Below are 22,879 nucleotides of genomic sequence, written 5' to 3' on the forward strand. Positions count from 1 at the left end.
CTCTACTTTTGAAAAGCTTGAATAATTACCCGTTAAAATTTCATGAAAGTGCATAAAACCAATAACAGTTCCAGAAGAGCTTCTGATGGTTGATGATAACACGAATAGGGTACAAATAATAAAAACCTCAAATGGTCTGTGACACTTTGATCCTCACTCAAACTTAACAATGAAAGTAATATTTTGAAGATTCTTGACATAATATACCTCCATATATGTACTTGGATTAAACTTAATGATTACATTATGAAATGGATTTGCATTTTGTGACTCTGGGTTGATGTCCACTGTTTGTACAAATAAAAATTTGAGCCGGAATGGACCTCCGGATTTCATGCTTATCGCGAATGGTAGCTTCAACCACTTTGGCTATCTGAGCACATCTCCAGACCAACCCAAACTTCAATGTGTCACGGAGTCCTGGAGGCATGCTCGAATAGCTGAAGGGGTTAAAGTGAGTGCTAATGATAAGTGAGAAATGTGGGTTTGAGTCCTGGTCTGGCACAAATTTTCGTTGTCACAAACAGCTGATGTCAATCCAAATTTACAAAATGCAAATCCATTTTGTAATAATTATCACAGCTACAGTTGTCAGAAAAGTGTCTGTTCCTTCAGACATGCACACATGTAATGTGAAGATACAGACACTATGTAAACACAGACATTGTAACTGCAATGATGTAATGGTAACATACAACAACATACACAGTAATTAAACATTCTTGAGTGCGCATGTAAAACAGTTACCTCTTATTCTCAACATAAATTATTTTTACTCTCATGTTTTCACTGAGCTAAACACGAAATTTTTGTTGGCCTGTGCATTACCCTTTTTTTTCCAATCCACAGTTTTTGAACCTACTTCTGAAATCTAATATTGAAAGAGGGAGAGGGACCAACTGAAATTCTGCTCTCCTGATCCTCCATTAGGTTATTTTGTTTGAACTACATCATCAGATACTCTTACTCTTAGTCTTCATCTTGTTTCTAATAATAAATGCACACATTTACTAGTGCAAGAATAATACAGGACATGAACCAAACATATGCCTAATGCAGGACTTGGTTTTCCTCCAGAGCCTTTCAGTCATGACTTGTGGATGGCTACCGTGGCACTGTAGTTCAGACAATGAAGGAAAATTGGGGGAGGGGAGATCATGTCTTGCAAATTTTTGCACAGTGCTAGGAGGGAGTCTCAGGGAACAACATAATAAAATCATTTTTTAAAAGTTTTTTGTTGAATAACTCAAAAACATTGGCACCTAGTAAAAATCTTTCCGAGTATAAAATTAAACTGCATTAAATTTCCTACAAAAGAAGTCCTATTCATTTTTTCTGTGGGACTGATAGTTTCTGTGTTGCAGGTGGGGTGGAAAAATCAGTAATATTGTTTTCACAGTATAAAATTAATTTTTACCTCTAAATGAAAAAGTAGGTTTAAAACAAATATTAAATTGTGTACCACATGTTAGTGCATTAGAGCTGGATTAAGGGATAAATTATGTTCTGAGGACGTAACAGGGTGAAGAGGGATGGATGTGTGAGATAGAAGCATGAGGGAAGGGAGAGCGCTGGATTGCGTTCATGCAAGTCCCCTCCTTCATATGTCTGCAAACTGAAGTTCGAGCAGGTGATTCCCCACTTTATCTACCCCCACTCTTCCCAACATTTTGTGTCCAGTTTGCTTATGTGAGTAGATAAATTACTTCACTGAGCTCATGTTTGTATAATGGAGTTATTTTCAGTTTATTGAGTGAGTATTTTTTGCAGGTGGGAAGTGAGCTCTTATGCGAAACATGTTCCTGTAAACAATGGCTGGGAAATGTTTAACTTGTAAGTGAGATGTTGCTGTGATCTTGTAGTGTTGGTGGGAAAGGGATTGAAAAATGTGACACCTTACTGCTGTATGTTGTTGACAGCATATTGTAAAGCCATATATTTGTGTTGTAATCACTTGATGGTGAATTACTGTATGACCGGATAGTTACTGCACTTCTCTCCCCATTCATTGTGTTGCTTGTAGGGTGCATAAATCTTTTCCATTCAGGAATTGCTGGCACTTGTAGAGTGGGCTGCCTTTAGACACATCCACATTGTATCTTCCAACATGGATGTGACTGTGTATGATGCAATGGAACTGGTCATGTTCAGATGCAGAACATTATTTTCTGTAATGTGTTGCTTGACTTATGTTGAAATATCTGAAGTTCTATAACATGTAGGTGACCTGTGGTAGAGGGATGCAGTTTAACGTTCTGAGTCTCTTCAGATGTTGAGAGAGCTGAGACTGAGATGATGCATTTGATACCTCTCAAGGTGTAAAAAGTATTCCTGACATTGCCAATGGAGACAATGAAATTGACATTGTCGAATACATATTGACAGACTCTTTAGTGTGGTAGACAGTTGTCAGCTCACCTTTTGACCCTTTTTTTTTACACAATAGCTTCTTAACAACTGCAAATAAGTAATCAGTAAAGGGAAAATAGCTCTTCTCTATAAACATGAACTTAGTGAAGTTGTTGTGGCTACTCACATACAAGAATTGGACAGGGAATATGCTGAGGTGGTATAGTCTGTCTGTAAACTGAAAACTGAGCACTACTGATAATGGGGGAAGTTGCTTTTCTTGGAAGTACACTACACTGCCATCAGACTAAGAATCAATTTCCACTATAGCAGTGTAGAACAGTGCGCTGTGATTTACGTAAATTCTATTCATATATTTCTTTTATTGGTGTTATTAGTAATTCAACTTGCATTCTATGAAGTGTTAACACATTTGTGTAAAATAAACATCCACTGGGCATGTATGCACACCGTGTTGCCAGTGATTCATAAATTGTGGACGGTCGACATAACTTTGTCAGACACCATGTAGTTGCTTCTTGTGACATGGTGGGACAAACAGAGTGGGAAATCATCTGCAATCTTCTGTTTGCAGACCTATGAAGGAGGGAAGCATGTGGACACAGTTCTCAAGCCACATAGCCCTCCCCCCACCCCTCACTTCACACCCTTGCACCCCCGGCACAACTTAGCTCTTAATATGGCTGTGCTGCACTTACACACAGTACATAGTTTAGTATTTGTTTTTAACCTCCTGAGTTTAAAGATAAACATTAATTTTATACCATTAAAGCAATAGTTTTAATAATCTGCAATTTTTTCCATCCTTTGCAATGTGGAAACTGTTAGTCTTAGAGAAAAAATGAATAGGACCTCTTTTTGTAAAAAATTTAATGTAGTTTAATTTTGTACTGGGAAAAACTTTCACTTGAATCCACAGTTTTCGACTTATTCAAGAAAAATGTAAAAAGTTACCCTTAAAAGCCCCCACCCCAATGCTCACATACCACGGGCCAGGTCTTTAAGCATGTTGTCTGTGCTACTACAGCAGTATTTTTAGTATGAAAGAAAGAGTTAAGTATGCAGTAGTAACACCTGTTTGTAAATGAATAGATAAGCATCTGCCCTGTAATTATAAACTCGTTTACCTGTGTCCTCAAAAATATTTGAGGGGGATGTGTACAACATAGTATTTTGCTATCTTTCTAAGAATAACTTTCAACAACAGCTAAGTTTGGCTTTCATGCTCTGTTGAGAAAGCAATAGATGATCTCACAAACTTAATTTCTGTAAAGCAAAATAAGAAAAATTACACTGTGATTTACCAAGGCCTTCGGTTGTGTGGATCACAAACTTCTACCAGGGAACTAAAATAATTTAAGACCATCCCATTGCATGGGCAGAGTCTTATAACAGCAGAAAACAGAGGTTCACATAAGCAAATTAAATAAGACTAAATTCAAAGTGGGGAAACACAAAATATTATGTTCCAAAAGATTTGTCGTTTGAACCTCTCTTGTTCTTGACTTGCTTTAATGATTTGCCTCTGTCACTGAGGACACGTCAAAATCTTTCATGTTTGCTGACACAAGTATATTGATAAAGGACCAAAAACATTGACACCAGACACAGCCAATAGAATAGCAGAACAACCGTACTACTGACTCTCCTTCTGTTCTACAAGAACTGATATTATGCAGTTCCAAAAAGCTTAAAATTGCCTATGGGTACCAGAAATAGAAATCGATGGGCATACACTAGATGAGCTTACGTGAGTGAAGTTCCTGGTCATCCAAATAGACGAGGCACTGAGGTAGTGCCAGCATGCAGATAAATTGACACTCAATCTGTCGGGTGAGTGTTGTTTAATAGTTAATTAGTTAATAAACAAAGTAAGTTTTACTTTACTGGGGTTGTATTCCATGACTTTTAATGTGCTTTGGAGGTTTATAATTTCTGTAAAAGACAAACATCTGTTACAAAAGCTGAATGAATTGTTAGAATTTTTACCTTACAAGACAGCAGCCAGTCATTCTGACCAGTGCAATATTTTTTAGGTTTCATGTCTCTAAAAGGCGTAATAATGGGTTGGTACATCCACTTAGCTTATTTTATTTCATTGTTGTGATCTCCTTTCCTCTTTTTCTTTACATGTTACTTTATTTAGAGGAGCATTGGACATACATTAGTTGCTGTGCCCTGTCAATATGTTGTGCTGTGCAGAAGTTTAGTGCCCCTCATTATTATGATGTGTCAGTCTTTTCATCCAGATGAGCTTCTACAATTCCATAAAATTTGGAACTATTATTCTCAACCATATATCCTGTCTGCACACCCTTCAGTATGGCTCCCGCAGATGGCCTGCGCATATCTTTTTCAACATACTAGATCTTACCAGAATCAGCGCATAGATCCTTCACAAAGAGACAACAGGAGAAAAAGTTACCTGGTGAATGTTTCTTACCAGAATAACAGATCTCTTTTCTTTGTATTTATAAGCAAGGAAAGGGCCTGTTCATACATTCACTGTGACTACTGAAATATGTAAAGTACCAGTGTTGAAAACTTGCCAGATAGGAGAATGCGGAAGTTCAAACAAAACTAAAAATATGCCTGTGCAGTCCAAGAAACTCATTTCTGTCCATGTGTGGGAAGTGTTCATCGTGGGTGTGCAAAGTGTTTTGATAAAGATGGTGACTTTGCCTGCAAACATGTTATAGAGAAAGGCAATGTTATTTTCTTGTATTGTGAAAAATTTTCTTTATATTTCCTAATAAAAATATTTTGATGGCCTGTTTGTGATTTAATTGAGAACAAGTCATAGAGATAAAAAATGGTATTTTATAATTGTACACTGAAGTGCCAAACAAAATAGTACAGGCAGAGTACAGTGCTGCAAACGGCAACACCTATTTAAGACACAAGCATCTGGTGCAGCTGTTAGATCGGTTACTGCTGCTACTACGGCAGGTTATCAAGATTTAAAGGAGTTTGAACGTTGTGTTATAGTTGGCACACAAGCGATGGGACACAGCCACTCTGAAGTGGTGATGAAGTGGGGATTTTTCCATACAACCATTTTGCAAGTGTACTGGGAATATCAGGCATCCACTAGAACATAAAATCTCCGACATTGCTGTGACCAGAAAAGATCCTGCAAGAACAGGACGAATGACGGCTGAAGGGAGTTGTTCAGCATGACAGAAGTGCAACCATTCCACAAACTGCTGCAGATTTCAGTGCTGGCCCATCAACAAGTATCAGTGTGCAAACCGTTAAATGAAACATCGTCAATGTGGACTTTCGAAGCTGGAGGCCCACTCGTGTTCCTTGATGACTGCACGACACAAGGCTTTACACCTTACCTGGGCCCATCAGCACCAACATTGGACTGTAGATGACTGGAAACATGTTGCCTGGTCGGACGAGTCTAGTTTCAAATTGTATTGAGTGGATGGACGTGTGCAGGTATGGGGACAACCTCATGAATCCATGGACTCTGCCTTTCAGTAGGGGACTGTTCAAGCTGGTGGAAGTCCTGTAATGGCGTGGGGCGTGTGCAGCTGGAGTAATATGGGACCCTTGGTATGTCTAGATATGATTCTGACAAGTGACACATATGTAAACATCCTGTGTGATCACCTGCATCCATTCATCTTCATTGTGTATTCCGACAGACTTGGACAATTTCAGCAGGACAATGCAACACCCCATAGGTCCAGAAATGTTACAGAGTGACTCTGGGACACTCTTCTGAGTTTAAACACTTCCACTGGCCACCAAACTTCCCCAGACATGAACATTATTGAACATACATGGGATGTCTTGCAACGTGCTGTTTAGAAAAGGTCTCCACCCTCTCATATTCTTACACATTTATGAACCGCCCTGCAGGATTGATGGTGTCAGTTGCGTCCAGCACTACTTCAAACATTAGTTGAGTCCATGCCACATCGTGTTGCGGCACTTCTGCGTGGTTGCGGGGGCCCTACATGATATTAGGCAGGTGTACCAATTTTTGTGACACTTCACTGTATGTTTATTTGGATTTGTAAGTGAAGTGATATAGTTTAGTTTCTGTGAATATTTTATTTATGCTGTAGACTTTACTCCAATTCTTTTTTCTTTAGATAATTATAGTTGCTATAGAAAAAATTTAAGCATAACACATCAATAGGTGACCAAAATACACTAGCGACATTTAATTTAACAAGTTAAGCTTAAAAAAAAAAGAAAGGTAAATGTCATCGGCCAAACAGACCAATAGTGGTTCTTCCAAGTAGTTCACTAACATCGGTCCTCCTAGTGTTAACCAAAAAGCTCATGTTTTCCTATTCTGTTCTAAGAAATCTCTCTAATTGCTGTTCTAAGAAATCTCTCTAATTGCGTTGACCTGCAAACAGAATTGCTGACTTTGCGTACTTTCAGTCACTACTGCGCTACGGCATAATCTCCTGGGACAATGCAGCTAAAGTGAAAAATGTCTGATTTTAGACACAAATACATTAAAAATGTCATCTAAAGCTTATAACTGAACATTGTGCTGAAGTCTCTTCAGATACTTGGAGATTGTTGCACTGAAGAGTCAATACCCGTACTCCGTAATTGTATTTGTGGTTAGTAGCAAGAGTGAATATAGAGTGAACTTTGCAATTCACAGTCAGAATCTAGAAGTAAAAATAGTTTTCATGAAGACTACACATTCCTTTGTAGAGTTTACAATTGAGTCTTTATATTCTTATGCAAAAGTCTATATCAAGCTGCAAGTAGAACTGGTTGTAATGACACTGAATGGACTGACGATTTTCATATCTGTAAATTTTGGGCTGTCAGAGAGCTAACACTTCAAAAAGTAGCAGAAATACAGTACACCTACACCATTTACACTATAGTGTTTGCAGAGAGAGACTGAAGAAGAATTTTTCTTTTTTTATGCAGTACGTACATCAGTAAAATACCAGAAAATGTAAAAACCTTTAATAAGTGAGGGAAGAAGTAGCAACAATGTAAATTGTTCAATAATTTTGAACATAGTCTTGGATAATGAACACGATAAAATGTTGAGTGTGTTTTAAATTTGCTGTAAATGGTGCATGGTATAATAGTCATTAGTGGCACAACTTCGTTCCAGTTACTGTATTACAAAAATTAATCAGCAGTAGCAAAATGAGAAGACAATATTTTCGACATAAATTACATGAAGGCCTACAATTTCTCCTATGTTTCTCTTGAAAACATTGTACACATGTGATGTACTCTACCTAACCCATGAAAAATATCTCTCACACTTAACCACATTGAAAATATCTCACAAATGTGCCCACAAAAAATTAATAACAAATACACTATCTGTACTGTAAAAAAGTAACACACTTTGGAATGTAATTTTCTAGTTTTCTACAGTCACAGCACAGACAGTCTTGTTTGTTTTTTAAGCAGTTGATTTGACTTTAAAAGGGAGTACAATAATGCATACTACAGTGTACTGCCCTTCTGAAGGCAATCAGTTACCTTTGTTTCCTTTTTTCATTTAAGATTGCACACACATTTTGCATTAACAATGCAGATACCTCGACTTGCACTATAGGGTGGTGGGGTTTCGGGTTCCGCTAAATAGGTCAGGCGTCCAGTACACAAAGGAGGCGGCTACACGGGTAGCAGGGGCTGTGTGGCGTGGACTGGGTGGTTTTTTTAGGTTAGACAGTCTCGGGAAAGATGAAAAGGGCTCCAGTCTCAAAGGGTACAGGGCAAAGAAACGACGAGAATCGATCAAGCAACAGTCAGTATTGTAGTTGTAAATTGTCGTAGCTGTGTTGGAAGAGTACCAGAGCTTCAAGCGATGATAGAAAGCACTGAAGCTGAAATCATTATAGGAAGAGAAAGCTGGCTAAAGCTGGAGATAAATTCTGCCAAATTTTTTACAGAGGCGCAAACCGTGTTCAGAAAGGATAGATTAAAGAAAGTAGGTGGTGGTGTGTTTGTGTCTGTTGGTAGTAGTTTATCTTGTAGTGAAGTTGAAATAGATAGTTGCTGCGAATTACTGTGGGTAGAGGTTTACTCAACAGCCATACCAAAATAATAATTGGCTCCTTCTACCGACCCTCGAGTCAGATGATATAATAGCTGAGTGGTTCAAAGAAAACTTGAATCTCATTACAAATAAATACCCCACTCATACAGTTACAATTGGTGGAGACTTGTAATAAATGCTTTCTCTGAGAATTACTTTGAACAGTTAGTTCATGAGCCCACACGAATTGCAAATGGTTGCGAAAACACACTTGATCTCTTAGCCAAAAATAATCCTGATCTAATAGAGAGCGTCATGACGGATACAAGGATTAGTGAACACAAGGTCTTTGTAGCGAGGCTCAAAACCATATCAACCGAAACCACTAAAAATAAACATGAAATATATCTACTTAAAACAGCACATAATTCGCTTGATGCCTTCCTAAGAGAGAGTCTCCATTCCTTCCAAGCTAGTTATGTAAGTGTAGACCAGATATGGCTCAAATTGAAAGATACAGTATCGACAGCGATAGATAGATTCATACCGCATAAGTTAGTAAGAGACGGGACTGATCCACCATGGTACACAAAACACCTCAGAACACTGTTGCAGAAGCAACAAAAAAACATGCCAAATTCAGAAGAACGCAAAATCCCCAAGACTAGCTAAGTTTCATGGAAGCTTGAAATTTAGCTAGGACGTCAATGCGAGATGCTTTTTATAGTTTCCACAATGAAACATTGTCTCAAAATATGCTATAAAACCCTAAGATATTCTGGTCATATGTAAAGTACGCCAGTGGCAAAAAAAAACAGTCAATACCGTCACTGCGCGATACCGATGGAAATGTTACCGACGATGGTGCCACTAAAGCAGAATTACTAAATACAGTTTTCTGTAATATCTTCATGAAAGAAGACGAAGTAAATATTCCAGAATTCGAAACCAGAACAGCTGTTAGCATGAGTGACATAAAAGTAGGTATCTTAGGTGTTGCGAAACAACTCATATCACTTAAAAAAGGCAAGTCTTCTGGTCCAGATGGTATACCAATAGGTTCCTTTCAGACTATAGCACCTTTCTAAGCAGTCATATACAAATGCTCACGTGACGAAAGGTCTGTTCCTAAAGACTGGAAAGTAGCACAGGTCACACCAATATTCAAGAAAGGAAATAGGAGTAACCCGTTCAATTACAGACCCATATCACTGACCTCAATTTGCAGTAGGATTTTGGAGCATATACTGTACTCGAACATTATGAATCACCTCGAAGAAAATGGCTTATTGATACATAACCAATACGGATTCAGAAAATATCATTTTTGTGCAACACAGCTAGCTCTTTATTCCCATGAAGTAATGAGTGCTGTCGACAAGGGATCTCAGATTGATTCGATGTTTCTAGATTTCCAGAAGGCTTTTGATACCGTTCCTCACATGCGACTATTAATCAAATTGCATGCATATGGAGTATCGTCTCAGTTGTGTGACTGGATTCATGATTTCCTCTCAGAGAGGTCACAGTTTGTAGTGATAGATGGTAAATCATCAAATAGAACAAAAGTGATATCTGGTGTTCTGCAAGGTAATGTCATAGGCCCTCTGCTGTTCCTGATTTACATAAATGATCTAGGTGATAATCTGAGCAGCCCCCTTCGATTGTTTGCAGATGACGCTGTAATTTACTGTCTAGTAAAATCATCAGACAATCAATTCCAATTACAAAATGATCTAGAGAGAATTGCTGTATGGTGCTAAAAGTGCCAATTGGCACTAAACAAAGAAAAGTGCGAGGTCATCCACATGGGATACTAAAAGAAATCCAATAAATTTTGGATATACGATAAATTGCACAAATCTAAGAACTGTCAATTTGACTCAATATCTAGAAATTACAATTACGAGGAACTTAAATTGGAAAGACCACATTGATAATGTTGTGGGGAAGGTGAAACAAAGACTGCTCTTTGTTGGCAGAACACGTAGAAGATGCGACAAACCCACTAAAGAGACAGCCTATATTACACTTGTCCGTCCTCTGCTGGAATATTGCTGTGCAGTGAGGGAGCCTTACCAGGTAGGATTGACAGAGGACATTGAAAAAGTGCAAAGAAGGGCAGCTCATTTCGAGTTATCGTGCAATAGGGGTGAGAGTGTCACTGATATGATACATGAATTGGGGTGGCAGTCTGAAACAAAGGCAGTTTTCTTTCCGGCGAGATCTATTTACGAAATTTCAGCCACCAACTTTCTCTTACAAATGTGAAAATATTTTGTTGACACCCACTTACATGGGGAGAAATGATCATCATAATAAATATCATAGCTCGAACGGAAAGATGTAGGTGTTCTTTTTTCCCACGTGCTGTTCGAGAGTGGAATGGTAGAGAAGTAGTATGAAAATGGTTCAATGAACTCTCTGTCAGGTACTTAAGTGAGAACTGCAGAGTAACCATGTAGATGTAGACATTTTAATGTCTGATTTGAAACCAACAATTTTCAGAAAATTGCAGTTTGAAAATGAGCATAATATTGTTGTTTGTAATTTCCAAATATGTAACACACAAATATGAACATTGGACATTATAGCCAATATATTTGACCTTGGCGCCTGTTTCACTACATGCACCATCTGGATTCTTCCCCCAGACACCCGTTTCTCAGAACTCCTCTCCAGACACCAGTTTCTCAGAACTCCGCAGGTGGGAACTAGCACTACAACGTGTCCTTGGTTCTTGTCACCCACCTGGCATTAATTTACGTTAATTTCTTCTCTCTCAGCATTTCTTCACTGTAACTACTCTTTGCTTCACTCCATTTTAGTTTTCTACATCTTTCACTGTCTTTCCCATCTATTTTTCACCATGCCCCTCCCACCTCCGTTACGTACAATGCACTTAGCTTTTCACTCTTATTAGCTCATACATTGTGTCTTCGTAATCTCTGTCTGCATATTACCCTGTCTTTCACCTTTAAACTCTCAGGTTTCCAAATCTCGTCTGATGCAGTCCCCAACAATCAGTCTTTCCTTTTCATCCTGTATGGTAAGTCTCCCCTGACCCACGGTTCTGGGTGACTTTCGCAAAAACTACCCCTTTTCCTAGACCTCTCCAGTCCTTTTCCTTCACTCCTCTTCAATCCTCCTGCCTCAACAAGGAGCCACTGGCTCCGAAAGCTTGCCTATTACAACAGTCTTTTATGTTTGTGTTCTTCTGCCGCTCGACGAGTAGACTTTTTATCTGTTTGATTAAATAATAAGGCTAATTTTTGTTTGAGATACCTCTCAACTTTGCCAGTATATAGACAGTTGGGAAATGAGTGTTTATAGGAATGAACTGTGGCTCATTTCAAGTAGCTCCGTTATAACCTCCTTCGTGGTATACTCAAATCACCACCTTAACAAAAAAGGAGATCAGTAAATTTATCGGGTAAAAGACACTCATTTTCTAACAGATTAGTTGTAGAATCTAAGTAAGTAAATTATAAACACAAGGGCATAATTTCCCAGAAAAATAACGGTTTGATGTCAGTGAAATTAAGCTTTTATTACATGTGTTTACATTGCACAATAACATAACATATGGTATCAGACTAAACATAAGGAATTCCTAACATTCCTTTGGAATTGCTAAAACCATTGGTGGAATTGGTAACCAAATGTTTATTCAGATTAATGTGTAGAATCTGTGAGACTGGAAACATACGAAAATTGAGAATCTATGAAATAAAAAGAAGTTTATCTCTATTAAAAATAAAGGCATCAGAAGGGGAGTCCTGATGCTACACTTGTTAATGGAAGCAAGACTTAATAAAAACCAAAACACTTTCACAAGATTTTACCATCTAAAAAAAAAAAAAAGAAGAAGAAGCATTCAACAATCTTATAGTGGTGTGAGGTGTTTGAAATCCTCAGAAAAATAGGTATCCGCTATAGGGAAAGATGAGTGGTACATTACAAGTGCAAGGCCAAGACGGAACAATAAGAATATAAGACCAAGACAGAACAGCTCAGATTAAAAAGTGCGTAAGGCAGGGATACAATCTTCCTCCACTATATTCACCCTGTATAACAAAGAAGCAGTATAGGTAATAAAAGAAAGGTTGAGGAGTGGGATTAAAATTCATCGTAAAAGGATGTCAGTGCTAAATTCACTGATGACACTGATGTCCTCTGCAAAAGTCAGAAAGAATTACAGAACCTGATGAATTAAATGAACAGTCTGGTGAGCATAGAAAATGGACTGAAAGTAAACCAGAGACTGAAGTACTGAGAAGCAGCAGAAGTGAGATTAACAACAAAATTGGGGACAGAATAGGGAACAAAGTTCTAAGATTCTTCTATGTCGAAAACAAAAGGCATGATGGACAAAGAAAGGAATAGAGGAGGACTAGCATCACAAATCAAGCACTCCTTGCCAAAGAAGTCTTCTAGTGTTATCTGGTTAAATGTGGGCATTAAATTGAGAAAGAAATATTGGCGAATGTACACCTGCAATAAAGCATTGAATCGTACACTACGAGAAAACCAGAAAAGAAGAGAATCAACATGATTGAGATGTGATGTTGAGAACTGAATGGACTGATAAGATAACAAATTAGGAAATTCTCTGCAGAATCTGTGAGGAAAGAAATATGTGGAAAACTGTGGCTAGAAACAAGAACAGGATTATTAGTAATGTGTTAAGACAACAGGGAAGAAAATTCCATTGTATTAGAACCATAAAGAGCAAAAATTGTAGAAGGTAGTGATTTGAATATATACAGTGAAAGATGGAAGCCATTGCATTTAGGTGCTACATGGACATGATGATATTGCTACATGCCTGCCACCACACTTGTCAGAAGACTGATGATAGATTTCCCCCTCCCCCCACAAGAAAAAACTTGTTGTGTGTCTGCTTTATGTGCAGAGTACTTTTTGATGTGGCTTTTTAAAATATTCCTTTAGCATACGTTAAATTCAAATTAATAGGTTTGTTTACCACATAGTTGTCAAATTCTTTGTCTGAGATTGTTTATGACTAACAGATAGTCAATAGTCAAAGCTTGTCCCCCTTTGCATACATGGTCACTACTCTCTCCCCCCCCCCCCCCCCCCCCTCCCCGCCACTCCACACACACATACATATACATACATACGACTTTTTGTAGAAGTCTCTGTTCCCCACTCCTGCATTATCAAATCAATGCCCTTTCATGCCCATCATCATGTCTAGAAACAACAAGAAATCACACGGAGCTAAGTTAGGCGAGTAAGGTATGTGGTGTAGGGGAGTCATATCACTTTTTAGCCAACAACCGACACAATGAGATGGCCATGTGAGCACAAGCATTGCCATGGTGGGAAAATCAGTATTCTATCTGTCACAGATCAATTCTTTTTTACGCACACAGTCAATTTTAATTTTCCCAGAACCTTAAAATAGAATACATCATTAACAGTCTGCTGTGATGAGACAAATTCTGACTCCCCTGGTGTAAAAAGATGAGTACCTCCTTAATATTTGAATGCCTTTTGAAGCTTCTTTTGGGAAGGCAACAATAATGTTTTCAGTGGGAAAAATACTTGGATTAATTGGGAACTGTTCTTTCAGAGCAGATTGTGCTTTCACTCATGCCTCCTTGTGCTGGTCAGTGAGAACCCAAAGAATAAATTTGGCAGTGATACTTCCTGTTCTGAAATCACACACACACACACACACACACACACACACACACACACACACACACACACACGGAGATAGGAAAACTGTTGCAAGCATCAAGGAGTTGCACAACACCCCTCTAGCAAGAAAAATGCTACTTTACAGGCTCCAACCAGGGCAGCGCTCTTCCTGGAACTTTAGAGTGCTCCCTCACATCACAACAAAAATATTGGTACATCTTCTTCAATCTACACATATATAAATTAAGGCTCCGCACCACAGCCTACGTCTTTATGTTTGAGCTAATCACGGGAACTGCTTTAGAGAAGTTGATAAGGTTTTCTCTAATAGAGTTTCTCTCTAAAATTTACAAGTATTTTGTGCAATTGGTTGAACTATGAAGAATTAAAGCCCCTACCACTGTGAAAATGGCCCTAATGCCATCTAGCAGCTCCTTAGAATCAACCATATATATTATGAAAGCATGGCAGAGCATGCTTCGTACTGATGTTGCTTAGTGGAGGGTACTCTGTACGAATGTGCAAAGGGTGCTTTGTACCTTTGTAACATGGCAGAGGATGCTTGGTACCAATATAGTGTGGTGGAGGCTGCTTCTTACTAGTGCTACGTGGCAAAGGGTGTTCTGTACCAAGGTTGTTTGACAGAGGGTACATCCTACCAGTGTTGTGTGGCAGAGGTTGCTTCATACCAATGTTGCCATGACAGGGTGCTTCGTAATGATGAAATGTGGCAAGGGGTATTTTATACAGGATTGTAATTTTGACCCAAAAAAGGAAAAAAATCCATAGAGCTGGACTGTAATTGTTGTGAAAGAAGGTAGTCATCATATATGTAAAACATTTACCCCCTAATGTGGTAGTCTTAATCCAGTCAATGAAACAGCACGTCATTGGTGCCACAAATAAAATTTTTTGAGGAAGACTACTGCAAAACCTGTTGATGAGAGCAGCAATCTTGAAACATTTTGGAAACAATTAACTGTGCTAGATGCTACTTATAAAGTGCTGAAGGCATGGTGTAAGGTAAAACAATGAACCATGGAGAAACATTAACCCTAAAATCGATAATCAATAATTACGCTGACAAAGAAGACTGCTCATTAGCAACGTCAGCTGCTGTTTTGAATAGTACTGTGCAGCGTGAAACTGTTGACAAAGAAAATGCTTCTAAATGGTTGTAACTTCAACCTCACAGAGATAGCTCAAGTGATGCTGATTGTCAGTGCTATTGTTGAGTATGTACAAGGGAAATCCTAGGAGTTGAATGACAGTGACAAAGATGACAACATTCCTCTAATTCAAGAAATATTAATCTTTCATGCATCAACACTCTAGTGGACTGAAGGCCTAGAATGGCAAGAAGTGTGCTTTATAAAAGACAAGCCACATCATTGAGACAGAAATCAATTCAGAAAAGCATAGTGTAATATAAAATTGTGTTGTACTGTATTCTTTATAAGTGCAATATTTTCACAGATACTACTCATATGACAATTAAAGTAGAATTTACTATGAACATTAATTATGACTTTGTAATTGACTTTGGTTTTAACAGTCCTGATACATTACTGTGTACTCTAATTGTGGATTATCTGTGCAATTTGAGTATCCACAGTTTTCAAGTCTCCAGTCACTACAGGTAATCAAGAGTCTACTGTATATGAAAGTGAATGATATTCAGTTACCTAACATTGTTCTAGAATTTTAATCATAACTCTACACAGTGGCCCATAAACAAAATTGCCTCTGCACCAAACACATTGTCCAATCGTAGATATTTAGTGCTACTCGTGCAAAGCCCAGGCAGATCACTAGTTTTATATAGAAAGAAACTTTGTACAAAGATGTATGATGCATTTGTTAAATACTAACAAAAAACAAATGTAAGTTGAATTTCTCTGCAATTTTTCACATATTTTTGGAATAATTCAGCTGCTTTTGCACGCCAGTTTACAACTGTGGGTGAAACATGAATCCACCATTTCAACGGGATGGTGTGGCATAGCATGCTATTTCCATAGGTCTGTCTATGTTTCAATGGGACGATGTGGCCTAGGATGCTATTTCCATAGGTCTGGCTATACTGATGTAAACTTTAGAAAATGTTATGCAGTGTGTCATCCAAATAAGCATATTAGGTTGCACAGTATATAAAAGATTGTTGACAAAAGAATGATTGCTGTTGTTCAAAAAGTGATTCAGTGATGACATTTACAGGGTGCATCAAAAAGAGTCATCCAATTAATAATAAAAAAACCATAACTGTTATGTTACTTGAGATATGTGTGTGAACATTGTACTGTTGGGAAGGGCGAACACTTGGGTTTTACATGATTCCTGCTAGGTAGCAGCAGTGTGTGCCCACTTCAGTTCTTTTTAAATCAAAGGATTACTGAACGATGGATTGATCGCTTGGGACCAAATGATTCAGCCTTACATTACTAGCCTCCAAGTTGACTGGATCTGACTGTGTGTGATTATTTCTTGTGGGGGTTATAAAAGACTCTGTTTATGTGCCTCCATTACCAAAAACAATGAATGAACTGAGACATCGCATACCAGCAGCTGTGGAAGCAGTAACTCAAGAAGTGCTCACTGCAGTGTGGGGGCAATTTGAATACCACATTGACATATGCCATGCGTCTCAAGAGGAGCATATTGAACACCTATGAAAAACTATGAAAAAAACTTTTTGCATTTCCCGTTCATAAAAAAACAAATTCATTGTATATGTTTATTAGTTTAGAAATATAGACTTGCCAAATCGGATGATTCCTCTTGATACACCCTGTATTATGATTATATTTGTGTCACAAAGGCAAAAAACAACCCTACTTAACAACATTTGTAAGATGCAGTCATTGGGTATAACATACTAAAGTGCATTGCATTATGAAATGGAGATGGTCCCTTTAATTTTTAGAAAAAGTTATTGTGGGTTTATTTTTCCAAATTGAAGTTATTTTGATTTAAAAAATGCTTATTCGTGGGGAAAGTGTTACATTTCTGGTCACATCCCACATTAAATACAGCTGGGGATTTTTTTATTTTTTATTTATTTTTTTTATTTTTTAATTTTACTTTCTTCCACTCAAGGAGACATGGGCATATTATCACAGAGAACTTAGCGTGCTCCCTAGGACAGTGATTTGTTACATAAGAAATGCAGGTGGTACACAAGTGAGGAAGCAGGCTACCTTTAATGGCACAGTTCATTAAGTGATCTGTGTTGACAAAAATTGTACAAAAATATGGTGATAAGCCCTGAGAAGTGAAGGGAAAGCTAAAGTAATTTTATTGTTTAAGCACCGATACCTATTTTCAAGAATTAACACTAACAAGCATTGGAAGTGGAGGGCTGCCTGTGGTAGGAAATGGTTTCCAGCAGCGGAGCTTGTGGTGAATGAGCAATTTTTTTCTCATGGTATACTCAGTTTTTTGTAGCAATGGCAATACTTGGTATCAGGTTTACAGATTAATCACTTCTGGTGAGCACGATTTAGATTTCGTCAATTTAGTAGTCTTGCAATAATGCCCATCTTCATTACCGCTTGTGTGTCTGTGATAATGTGGCTAGGACTAAAGACCGTTTTGTGACATGGGACCTTTGTAATTCAGGATTCTTTTTTTTGTGTAATTCTATCTGTATCTGAATAAGTCCCAACCATATTACAAGTGAAAGCTTGGCACCCTTGCAACAAACACATTAATTCCATATTGTGGAAAGGTTTTTGCAAAACACGGCTCATCTTACTTGTTACACTACAAAGAGTAAACAATAAGTTGCGTATATAGCAGAAGGCGTATGAGAGCTACAGAAGAAAGCCCATGCGCGTAGTAGATGTAATTGACCCTAGGACACCGAAAATTAGAATTGTTTGCAGAGGATCTTGAAATGTAACTATAAGGTAGAAAAATCTCTGGAATGAACTTCAACATCTGCAGATAAGAATTTCTGTCTGCAAACCCATACTGCCTCCCAGCTCATGTGACTCCAGGATGGTGCAGGTTTTCCATAAAGCACTCTTCAGATTTTGAATGTCTTTACATCACTTGTACAGATGACTTCTGTTAAAAATACCATGGAATTTGTGCATATCTAATTCAAAAAATGATTACTCTGAAAGCTAGCAAGTTTTCTTTCTTTTTATATATACCTATTAACCACTCAACGCTTCTGGCTTTTCGGTGGATGGTATCAGTTATTGTTTTGGTATTTAATAATCATCATGCTATTAGACTTTCTGTTATCACAAGACTCAAGTGACGAGTTTATGGCTATAGCTGGTCGCTGATGGAGTCTTGCAATGTTAGTCTCTGAGTGTACAGAGTTGTTAAGTTCAGAGATGATGTCATTGGACCCACTGGCAACTGTAAAGCGAGTATTTGGAGCTTTAGCAAAAATTTGATTGAGAAAGGCTTAGTGTTTGAGGAGACAGTGTTCTTGTTACACACTGAGTGCGTCTGGAAATTAGTTACACATGTAATCTCGTAATGGAAATATTCAGACGTCCACTGTACCACATTTCAGTCACATCCATGATGAGCAACTCATGAAACTCTGCATTTACATGTTTGACAGAATGCTTCATTATGGGCTTGACATTTTGCATTCCCAACCATGGATGTGATGTTATTGTCAGTTGCATAATCTTTACATTATCTTATATACTGAGATAGTCGAGGGGCATGAAAGGGAAGCAGTGATTGGGAAGGGATTGAGACAGGGTTGTAGCCTATCCCCGTTGTTATTCAGTCTGTATATTGAGCAAGCAGTAAAGGAAACAAACGAAAAATTCGAAGTAGGAATTAAAATCCATGGAGAAGAAGTAAAAACTTTGAGGTTCACCGATGACATTGTAATTCTGTCAGAGACAGCAAAGGACCTGGAAGAGCAGTTGAACGGAATGGACAGTGTCTTGAAAGGTGGATATAAGATGAACATCAACAAAAGCAAAATGAGGATAATGGAATGTAGTTGGATTAAGTCAGGTGATGCTGAGGGAATTACATTGGGAAATGAGTCACTTAAAGTAGTAAAGGAGTTTTGCTATTTGGGGAGCAAAATCACTGATGCTGATTGAAGTAGAGAGGATATAAAATGTAGACTGGCGATGGCAAGGAAAGTGTTTCTGAAGAAGAGAAATTTGTTAACATAAAGTATAGATTCAAGTGTCAGGAAGTCGTTTCTGAAAGTATTTGTATGGAGTGTGGCCATGTATGGAAGTGAAACATGGACGATAAATAGTTTAGACAAGAAGAGAATAGAAGCTTTCGAAATGTGGCGCTACAGAAGAATGCTGAGGATAAGATGGTTAGATCACAAAAGTAATGAGGAGGTATTGAATAGAATTGAGGAGAAGAGAAATTTGTGGCACAACTTGACTAGAAGAAGGGATTGGTTGGTAGGACACATTCTGAGGCATCAAGGGATCACCAATTTAGTATTTGAGGGCAGCGTGGAGGGTAAAAATCGTAGAGGGAAACCAAGAGATGAATACACTAAGCACATTCAGAAGGCTGTAGGCTGCAATAGATAGTGGGAGATGAAGGAGCTTGCACAGGGTAGAGTAGCATGGAAAGCTGCATCAAACCAGTCTCTGTACTGAAGACCACAACAACAACAACAACAACAACATATACTGAGATATTTCCACTGAGACCCTAAATTACAGTCACCATTGCTTGACTTAAAAATATTCCAGTTACCTCATATTTCCCTGCCCAGAGGGTTCTGTACTAACTCACACTCCTCTACCTTAGCTGCTTCCAAGCAGAAGGGCTTCCAAGATCACGTTAGCCCTCTGATTACTATGTACTTCAACCTGCTCTTTTGCCATGTGTTATCAAAGTTTTCCTGAACTTACTGGGTTGTGTGTGTCATTTTATCCAGTCTCCAGAGCAGCGAAGCTGTTGAAGGCATCTAGTCTAATTACGCCAGATATGCAGCTTCTGTTAAATCTCTTGCCTAATTTGGCAGTTTTGAGTGCAGTGCAGTCATCTACCCTACATTTCGCCTTATTGCTATCTGCAGCTCTAAACTGCTCTGATTTTGTGTGTGTTATTGTCAGATAAACTTTTGAGTATTAAGGTGAACTGTTGCTTATCCATAATGACAAAGTTTTCCTTCGTTTTTAACCATAGTCATGGTATAAGAGTTCTTTGGGCATACATCTTGCAACCATCCACCAAAGATAATAATTCAGATCACAGGTGAAAAGATCATTCCATTTACTTTCCCCATATAAAAATTGTCAGTAACCCACCAACAGTTAATTACATTTTTTTTTGTAACTGCCCTTGTACTCCGTGAGCATTATTTAATGAGCAAAATTCTTTTCTTTTTGTAATTCTTTCTTAATCAAAAGCAGTACTTATGTCCTTGTGAATGTGAATCTCCAAAGAGAAGTTGAGAGTGAAATTAATTTGTTAAAAGACATCTTGTTGTACACCATGAGCTCCATGTCAAAATATTTAACTGCCAGACCAGCATTTGGGCATATACCCCATCATCACTGTGATCTGGCATTTAAATATTTTTAAATGTAACTCACCACATACAGCAAGATGTCTTTTCATGCACACTTACAAGGTGCAGAACATCAACCATGCAAGAATTTCATTGTGAAATAAATGTTGTGTTATTGTGAAGAATTACCATATAGATCTTATTCCATTCTTCCAACTTCCCCTTAATCATTTCTTTTATTTTGTGGTGTTAGCCTTAAAGTAAGGATTTTTTTGGATTCTTTGGTAGTTTTCTAGAATTGTAAGAGGTGATTCAATTGTTGTGCTATTAACATGCACTTATTGTTATGCAGTTTGATCCAATTACGGATCCTTTGGGAATATGTAATCCACCACCTCCAATGGTAAATGGTCCGCCAGCAGTTGTTGCAATTAAGAGGAGAGCATCAGAAGAAGCTGTGGGGAGTCCGGTTATGAAGAAGTTCATTTTAGCGTAAGTCTGGTAACAGCCATATATCCACATGTGAACTTGCAAGGAATGTTTATTTGAATTATTTTATATTTCCAGTGGACCATGGGATCTAGAGGTTCCAACAAATGCTGTTATTTATGAAAGACCTCCAATTGTTATACCTCACCCACACCCAGATGTTGAAGCTTACAGATGTAATTTGGCATTGAAGCTCCGGCAGTGTTATGAAGAACTGTGTCATTCGAGAGAAGGTTTGTGTAACAAAATAATATTGGAGATAAATGTTTTTTTTCCCAAAAATCTGATTTGTCTATTCCAATATATTGTAATCAAACAATGGAAAATCCAGGATGAAATGTAACAATACGAGAGAAGGAAAGTTGCTACTCACCATATAGCGGAGATGCTGAGTCACGATAGGCGCAGCCTAACCACCCGTGGTTGTCGCATCTGCAGTGACGAGCAGTCACTCTCAAAATATACCGAGAGTCTCACTGAAGCCTTCACTGACCGTAATTATCCTCCCATCCTTGTTCAAAAACAAATCTCCCTTACCTTATCTTCGCAGTCTCCCACCACCTCCCAAAGTCCCACAGTCTGGCCACAAAGGAGCATTCCCCTTGTACCATCCGGGACTGGAGCAACTGAATTACATTCTCCACCAGGGTTTCGATTACCTCTCGTCGTGCCCTGAAATGAGAAATGTCCTGCCCATTATCCTTCCCACCCCTCCTACTGTGGTATTCCGCCGTCCACCGAACCTACACAATATACTCGTCCATCCTTATACAAGCCCTGTTCCCAATCCCTTACCTCATGTGTCATACTCCTGTAATAGACCTAGATGCAAGACCTGTCCCATACATCCTCCTACCACCACCTACTCCAGTCCGGTCGCTAACATCACCTATCCCATCAAAGGCAGGGCTATCTGTGAAACCAGTCCTGTGATTTACAAGGTAAGCTGCAACCTCTGTGCTGCATTCTATGTAGGCATGACAACCAACAAACTGTCTGTCTGCATGAGCAGCCACTGACAAACTGTGGCCAAAAAGCAAGTGGACCACCCTGTTGCTGAACACGCTGCCAAACATGATATCCCTCATCTCAATGACTGCTTCACAGCCTGTGCCATATGGATCCTTCCCACCAACACCAGTTTTTCTGAATTGTGCAGGTGGGAACTTTCCCTGCAATACATCCTACGTTCCCGTAACCCTCCTGGCCTCAACTTTCATTAGTCACTGTCCTCACCCATCCAGCCTCCTCCCTGTTCCCATTCCAGCACTACACAGCCGTTATTTCACCACCACACCCAGTCTTTTAATTTCTTTTTATTTCTCTCCTTTCCGCTACTTACCCCCTGCCCTCTCCGCACCTTCTCTCCTACCCTCCATCTAAACTGCAACACTTCACTGTCTGCCCTCCCGCCATACTATCCCTCCCCCTCTCCGCCACAACCTCCTCCTTACCCCCTCCCAGTCGCCACTCCCATCATGCACTGGTGCTACTCGTGTGTGTGTGTGTGTGTGTGTGTGTGTGTGTGTGTGTGTGTGTGTTTACTGCTGACAAAGGCCTTAATAGCCGAAAGCTTTGATTGTGTGAATCTTTTTATTGTGCCATTATATTGTAAGTTTTTTTATGATACGCAATCATACACCTTAGTTGCATCACAAAATATTCTTAGTAGTGATAATTTCATCACCCATTTCACAGCCTCTGCTAGATAATGACCTCTGCTAAGCTGTTCCAAGCATTACAATTTTTAGCCATGTTGCTTCTGACTGACTTCTAATGCCATCTACACACTTTCCACCAGTACTCCATATCAGTCTTTTCTTATCTTTTGAAATTCAGCAAAGAACCTCCTTGATCCATCTATGATGCATTTACCTCAATAAAAGTCCTGT

General features: G+C 38.6%; 1 protein-coding gene across 2 annotated transcripts in view; it reads left to right on the forward strand.

Annotated features, from left to right (window-relative positions):
• Window positions 1-22,879, forward strand: part of LOC126457079 (mRNA (2'-O-methyladenosine-N(6)-)-methyltransferase) — a 154,125-nt gene that overhangs the window by 10,768 nt on the left and 120,478 nt on the right. For both annotated transcript variants that reach the window (XM_050093082.1, XM_050093083.1), the window contains 2 exons: window positions 20,851-20,990; window positions 21,066-21,220. In XM_050093082.1, the coding sequence (XP_049949039.1) occupies window positions 20,851-20,990; window positions 21,066-21,220 (295 nt within the window). The remainder of the gene's footprint in view (window positions 1-20,850; window positions 20,991-21,065; window positions 21,221-22,879) is intronic.

The sequence above is a fragment of the Schistocerca serialis genome, chromosome 2 (genome assembly GCF_023864345.2).
Source record: "Schistocerca serialis cubense isolate TAMUIC-IGC-003099 chromosome 2, iqSchSeri2.2, whole genome shotgun sequence".
In the NCBI taxonomy this organism is placed as follows: domain Eukaryota; kingdom Metazoa; phylum Arthropoda; class Insecta; order Orthoptera; family Acrididae; genus Schistocerca; species Schistocerca serialis.